Here is a 7,388-nt window from a genome sequence, read left to right on the forward strand (position 1 = left end):
TATGTATAGTACATTATATTTTTTGCTTTTTTTAAAAAAATATATTAAAATAATATGTGTATTGGATTACTTTTTTAGAAAAAATTATAATTTCTTACGTGGCAATGACATGGCACTGAGTTGGAAATGACGTGGGGCGTGTGTACTTCACTCTCCGTAGTGAGAATGGTATAATTTTTTTAGAGTGGTAAAAAATTTACTTTAAAGTTGTTAAGAGAGGTAAATAATTGTTCGATTAGTTTAGGATCTAAAGTAAGTTTTGTCAACAAGACCTAACAAATGAATGACTTGCAATGTGAAATATCAAGCCAATATTAGTAATAAATAAATTAAAATTGAAAATAAAACATAAGTTCAAAAATCAAAATTAAAAAAGTTAAACATAATGCTCTTATGTTCAACATAACGTATGTAAGCATGATTCAAAAGAAAAGTAAAACATAAGTCTATAACCTTATTTAACAATGAATTCTAGTTTAATTTAAATTTTAGATTGCTAACAAAACTCTAAATGAAAAAATAAACATAAACAAATAAAAAATACGTAATACGAACAATTGCATGAAATCACAAGAAGTAAAGGTTGAAAAATAAGAAGAAAATAAAATATAAATAATATAAATTATATATATATATATATGTGTGTGTGTGTGTGTGTATAGTTTTTTTTTAAATATTGAAATAATAAAAATAATTTTTTTAAACTATAGAAATAAAAAAAATAAAAAAAATAGAAATAAAAGGAAAAATTTAAAAAGTAACCAGTACATTATATAATTACCAGAAATTCACAGCTCTCCTTTGTGATTTGGAGAGCGCAATTACCCTGCCAATTACATCAAATTATTTGTAAACCAAGTACTTAATTGACCAATCAAATATATCCAAACTGTATAATTATACCTAATCACACCAAATACAATTCACAAGATGACTTTCCAAACAGGCCCTAAGAATTTTGACTCGACCCCTCTCCAAATCCAATTCTAGATTATAATTGCTTATTAACATGTACTAGCGATGTCGTCTGATGCGAAGGTTTTTGACAAGTCAAACAAAGTAATTTTCTTGATTGTAATTTCTCAAACTTTATAAAAATTTTTTGAATCATTACATGAGCCGACTTACATATTACTTCTTGTGTAATTTTTAAATAAGTATATAATTCTTATCATAAAATTCTTGAAAGATCAATGCATGAATTTACACCAAAAATTAGGGGGTGTAAAAATTGAATCGATAGATAAAGCGAATCGATAAAAATGTTATTGGGTTATTGGTATTGGGTTATTGAGTTAACGATTTTTTATTGGTTTATAAAAAAATTTATTGGGTAAACGGTTCGATTTTGATTTTAGCTTATTGAGTTATCGATTAAATCGATAACCCAATAAAGATACATTAAGTTGTTATTTTACTCCTATTTGTGTTATATATATAAATATTTATATTACTAATATATATATATATATATATATATATATATATATATATATGCACACACACACATACACGCACACTACTTATTCACAATTCAGAGATTCACAAAGTATTAACCTATTTAGGGCAACAAAGGCACAATACAAAGTCCGGGTATTGTCGTATTGGAAAGCTTGAAGAATTTAGTAGCTTCCAATAATTAGGATTCAGTTTTTTTTGGAACTAACATTCAGTTCAAGTTTGAAGATTCTTGTAAACTAAAACGCATTGCGTATGATTTTGGCAGCAACTAAGATTTTATTTTTTTATTTTAGTTGTTACTATTTTTATTTTATGAATATTTTCTTATTGGTTAAACCGAAAATCAAACCGTTAAGCACAAAATACTGATAAATCGAAAACCTAGAAGAAAATATGTTATTGGTTGGCTATTGGTTTTGCATATTTAAAAATCAAAAATAGATAAACCGAACCAATAACACATAAAATTGAATCGAACCGATCGATGCACACCCCTACCAAAAACTATGTGGTTTGTTCATCATATTTCGAATTCTTTCACATAAATTAAAATGAAGGGAGGAACTTTTACTGCAAATAAGTTACGTTTTCAGATTATTTGACCAATATATATTGCTTTGTCAAATTAATGTTCATGCAACTTCTATATCCAATTAATCATTGTATATTTTTGTATAGGTTTTTGGATCCAATTACATATGGTGATTATCCAGCCAGCATGAGAGCTAATGTAGGTCGTAGGCTACCAAAATTCACACCAGAGCAGAAAAAATTGGTGAAAGGGTCAATGGATTTTTTAGGAATGAATTACTATACTACACAATATGCATCTCCAATGCTATCCGTCCCTAGAGTTAACCTTAGCTATACCACAGATGGACATGTTGATATGACTAGTAAGTCATCAAATTCATTCATTTCTTTGAGAAAATTTTGTTCCTTTTTTTTTTTTTTTTTAATTGAGTTAATGGTTAAAAATACATGTGAAGTATGAGGTTTTTGAGAGTTTTCTATCTGAAATGTCATGTATTTTTTTTTTTTTTAATTTCAACTATCACCAATTATTTATCAAAATATATCTCAATTATAGTTGTTTCGTTTTCCAAAATGAAGTATCACGGAATAACTGACAGTTGATCAGGTATGTTTTGATAAATAATTCGTGATAGTTCAAATAGAAAAGGGGAACAATCACCCTAGAATAAAGGCTTTTTCTACCATTAATCAATGAAAATTTGTGTCATAAAACATGATTTTTCCACCACCTGTTCCCACCGAACCAACTCACTAGGGAAGTGCTAGGTGGAGATTCTCATTGAAATACTGAGATACTTTCTAATTTTTTCGTATGAACACTATTTTTTTCATTGATTCAATCAAAATATTTATGAAAATAACCACTGAAATTTTCATCAAAAATTTTTAATAAAAAATAATATTTTTTTAGTAATGACATGATAGTTCAAATAGAAAACTCACAAAAACATAATACTTTAGATGTCTTTTACCATTATTTATATTTTTACATTAAAGTACGTTTGATATTTGCTTAATATAATTGGGTTGTAATTTGGTCCCATAAGTAAACAAATTGTGCTATACTCCGTTTATTTATTGATAATAAAAAATTTATTAGATTTGTGAAATTTTATTTTCTAACAGTTTGTATTTCATTATTCAGCACAAAAGGATGGAAAACCTATTGGTACACCGGTAATAATTATCTCCTCTCTTCTTCTTCTTTTGTCATTTGACTTGTTTATGGATTTATAGGAATATGATAATATATTTTTATTTTGATAATTGCAGACTGCACTAAATTGGCTATTCATTTATCCAAGAGGAATATATGATCTTATGATTTACCTCAAGCAAAAATACAAGAATCCTCCCATCTACGTCACAGAAAATGGTACTAGTGTCTTATCTTTTATTGTTTTGATTTGCCTCAAAATAGTTTTTCTTTCCATACTTATTAGGTTTTTCATTCTCAGTATTTTATGATCTGACAAGTTTAAGATTATTAGATTTAGAGGACTATAATTATCTGTAATTTAAAATAAAAAATAAAAACCTATTTTTTGAAAAAAAATTCGTGTCCAGTCAAAGTAATAGCCTATTTGGCCAAAAATTTAAAATCAACTTATTCTGAAAAGAGAAAAAATACTTTTGATAAGAAGTGACTTATATTTGATCAATAATTATTAAAAGTACTTTTGAATTGTAATTACTGTTTGATCAAGTCTTTTTTTTTTTTTTTAAATATACGCTTTTAATATATTTTTCTTAAAAATATTTTTAGGAAAAAATTATTTTTTTAACTTATGAAAAACAACTTTCGATGTTGGGTTCAAAATTGATAGGATATCATGCGGAAGCAAGCAGTTGTAAATCATAGAGTCGATAATATTGAAGACAATTATTACTTCTCTCGTTTAAAAGAGAATGACCTATTTTGATTTGACACGGAGTTTAAGAAAATATCGTTTAATTTTGTCCTCTTAAACATGTCGTGTGAAAAGTTGAAATTAAAATATATCAAAAAAGAAAAGGAGTTATTCCTTTTGAAATAGACTAAAAAGAAAAATAAGTCATTCAGTTTAAAACGGAGGAAGTAATTTGTTTTGGTCAAACGACATACATATTAAAATTAATATTGAAAAAGCATAAAAACTACTAAGAAGAAATCTTTCATAAACAAGACTTTTTAAGGACTTCATTGTGGATGCTCTATTTATTGATTTTCAAAACTTTTCTTCCAATCAAGAAATAAACTAAATATGGTAGATTTTTATATTTTCTTTTTAGGAAAAGTAAAAGTAATTCTGGTATTTCTTTTATTTTTCTTTCAAAAAAAGTAAAACTTTTATTTGATAAGAAAATTAGGATAAAAATCTTAACAAATCTCCTACCTTTGACTTGATTTTCTTGACAAAACTTGATCCATCTTCTTCATGTCACGTACATGATTTATGTTCTTCGCATAATCTTCATCACAATTACTTGTTATGTTTAAAATTGAAGCCCTTTTGAGAGTTAAAAATATTGAAGTCTTTTTAGATTGAAAGTATTTGATCACTTTCGAGTTAAAAATAAGCTACTTAAAGAATTAAAAATGAGCCCTTTGCAGGGTTAAAAGTGAGTCTTTGCAGAGTTAAAAATGAGTCCTTATGAAGAGTTAAAAGTGAGTCCTTTGCGCGGATAAAATAGTTTTTAAAAATATGTAACAGGATTGTTGAAAATATGATTGAAAAAAAATATCTCCACATATAGTATTTTAGACCTTTTCTTTTTAGATAAAATATCTTCACTATTACCAAGTTACTGAATTGTTACTTTGATCTTAACATATCTTCAATCTGAACTATCGGACCATTGAACCATAGGACCATAGGATCGTTGATCTTGATATCACTTGTTGGGTTCAAAATTGATAGGGTGTCATGCGGAAACTAATAGTTGCAAACCACAGAGTAGATAATTCAGAAGACAAAGAAAAACATACTAAAAAAGCTTATGCTTAATTTGTTTTGATCAAGCAACCTAAATATTAAAAACTAATATTCAAAAGGCACAAAACTTGCTTAGAGAAATCTCCGCTTAAATAATACTCTTTAAAGATTACATTGTAGATGATATTGTATTTTTGATATAAGATATGTGTCTTCTATTTGTAGAGTTTCAAAATTTTTCTTCCAATCAAGAAATAAATCAAATATGATAGAGTTTTATATTTTACTTTTAGAAAAAGTAAAAATAATTATGATATTATTTTTATTTTCTTTCGAAAAAAAATTGAAATTGATAAGAAAGTCAACATAATACTCTCTGAAAATACTTATTTTCTTGGAAAAATTTGATCTACTTTTTTCTGGTGTAGCAAATTAATTGGGTTAGCCTTTTAACTAAAAACATCTTCATGCTGACATTATATATATTGCAGGAATGGCAGATGCAAACAACAGCACATTGCCACTTAAACAAGCCCTTAAAGATGATATGAGGATAAGGTATTACGAGGGACACCTATGGTTTCTATCAAAAGCCATAAAGTAAGATTTTCTTTCTTACTTACTTCATTTTGGTTCTCCCTTTTTCGTTTATTCTAGGCATTTTAAATTTACCTAACATATGGTCAAAAAATTTTGGAGTAGATTTTTAAAATCTATTTGATCATGAAATTTGATTAGATTTTGAAAATCTATGCCTTAAATATTTTTAAGTTTTCAAAAATTTTCTCAGATAAGTTTTTGAGACTTCCAGACACAAAACTTTAGTTCTTTTTTAAATAAATATATGTCTAAGCAAAACCTCAGAAACTTACATTTTCAAATTTTAGGTATCAAATTCAAAATCTATAATCAAACGAAAGCTTACTTGTGCATTATTTATTTGCAGGGCGGGAGCAAATGTGAAAGGACATTTTGCATGGTCATTCTTAGATGACTATGAATGGGATGCTGGTTTCACTGTCCGATTTGGCATAACCTTTGTTGACTACAAAAATGGACTTAAAAGATACCACAAGAAATCTGCTTACTGGTACAAGAAGTTCCTCTTGAATAATGGCAAATAAATATGAGTTTGACACGTCATAGACGTTTTTTTTTTTTGCATTTTTCCCTTTTTGCTGGAAAAAGTATTGAGGTGATTGTCTTCTATTCAGATGTCTTGTGTCATTGAAGCTTCTCACATAGTTTTCTTGGCTGAAAAAGTATTCATTGTTGTTTTGTTTATGTTTATTATGAGAATAAGTGGGGAACGCCACTATAATTTGTACTTGGGTCAATGATATCCTGCTGGTTTAAAATGTATTGGATTTAAATTTGAAATTTTGTTTGGATATGTAATTTTGATTTCTTAAGTTTTCTTTTCTTTTATAAATATGAAAATTTTATAATTTGTGAAAAACTATTAAAACTTCTTCATCTCTTATATAATATATTGTAGTTCATAAACAATGTATCAAAAAAAACATCGAATTAATAAATCACATACCTCCACGTTTCCAATCTTGGAAATAAATATTTGTAATTATATGTTATTACAAACTATTAAATACACATAATTTGAGAAAGATTCATTGATTCAATAAATCAACAAGAATAGTTTATTCTTTGATAAAATCCCCCCAAATGGAATGGATAATCTTTCTCTCTCTTTCTCACACACACACTTAAATTGAGGTATGGGAAGGAGAAACGAGGGAGAGACCTTCTAAGGTTAAAAGTTTCTAGAGGATGATCCTTTTGTATTAAGTTCATAGGTATTGAAATATTTAGAGAAGAGAAGAGAAGAAAGTTTTTTTTTATTGGCTATCTGTGCGTAGAAAAAGAAAAATTGGTAGTAAAATTCATTTTCCTGGTTCTCTTGTTCAAATAGCCTCTCCTCCAGTAACCAAATGAACAAGAGGATCAAGCATTGAAAATTGATGGCTTTCTAAAATTGAAGAGAACTCATGCTAATGGCGACTACCACGATTAGAAGGTTATTTAAAGGTGCAAATTAAATCAATTCAGAGAAGGCTTGATCCTACATAATATTTTGACCTGGAGGACTCTATCTTATTTAATGAATTTTTCAGTGAATGCTTTCAATGAAAGTAGAATTAGCGTTCAATTTTTATCTTCTTGTTATTTTGTTGGAGGCAACACAAACCATGTGTTTTCAAAAAGATAAATAATGTAATGGATCAAAATTGGGTTCTATTTTCTTAATTCTATTTATTACTTATTTATTTATAAATTTTTTACCTTTAAGATTTTTGTGAAATTATTTTCTTAAATGGTAGGGTAGATGATATTTGTGATGATCTTCTAATGCTTGATAATTTTAGGAATAATATTGTTTCTTATGTAATCATTGTGAATCATTATTCTTGTATAAAGATCATATGTGAATCTTATTTTTACGTTGTACAATGATAT

The 7,388-nt window shown here is 27.1% G+C and overlaps 1 protein-coding gene across 1 annotated transcript in view; it reads left to right on the forward strand.

Annotated features, from left to right (window-relative positions):
* LOC107852903 (beta-glucosidase 12-like) overlaps positions 1 to 6,325 on the forward strand; it is a 23,864-nt gene extending 17,539 nt beyond the window's left edge. Inside the window, exons 9-13 of the mRNA XM_016697940.2 lie at positions 2,140 to 2,357; positions 3,143 to 3,174; positions 3,271 to 3,373; positions 5,405 to 5,513; positions 5,860 to 6,325. Of these exons, the coding sequence (XP_016553426.1) occupies positions 2,140 to 2,357; positions 3,143 to 3,174; positions 3,271 to 3,373; positions 5,405 to 5,513; positions 5,860 to 6,037 (640 nt within the window). The 3' untranslated portion in view covers positions 6,038 to 6,325. The remainder of the gene's footprint in view (positions 1 to 2,139; positions 2,358 to 3,142; positions 3,175 to 3,270; positions 3,374 to 5,404; positions 5,514 to 5,859) is intronic.
* Positions 6,326 to 7,388: the final 1,063 nt, after the last annotated feature.

Source organism: Capsicum annuum, chromosome 10 (genome assembly GCF_002878395.1).
Source record: "Capsicum annuum cultivar UCD-10X-F1 chromosome 10, UCD10Xv1.1, whole genome shotgun sequence".
In the NCBI taxonomy this organism is placed as follows: domain Eukaryota; kingdom Viridiplantae; phylum Streptophyta; class Magnoliopsida; order Solanales; family Solanaceae; genus Capsicum; species Capsicum annuum.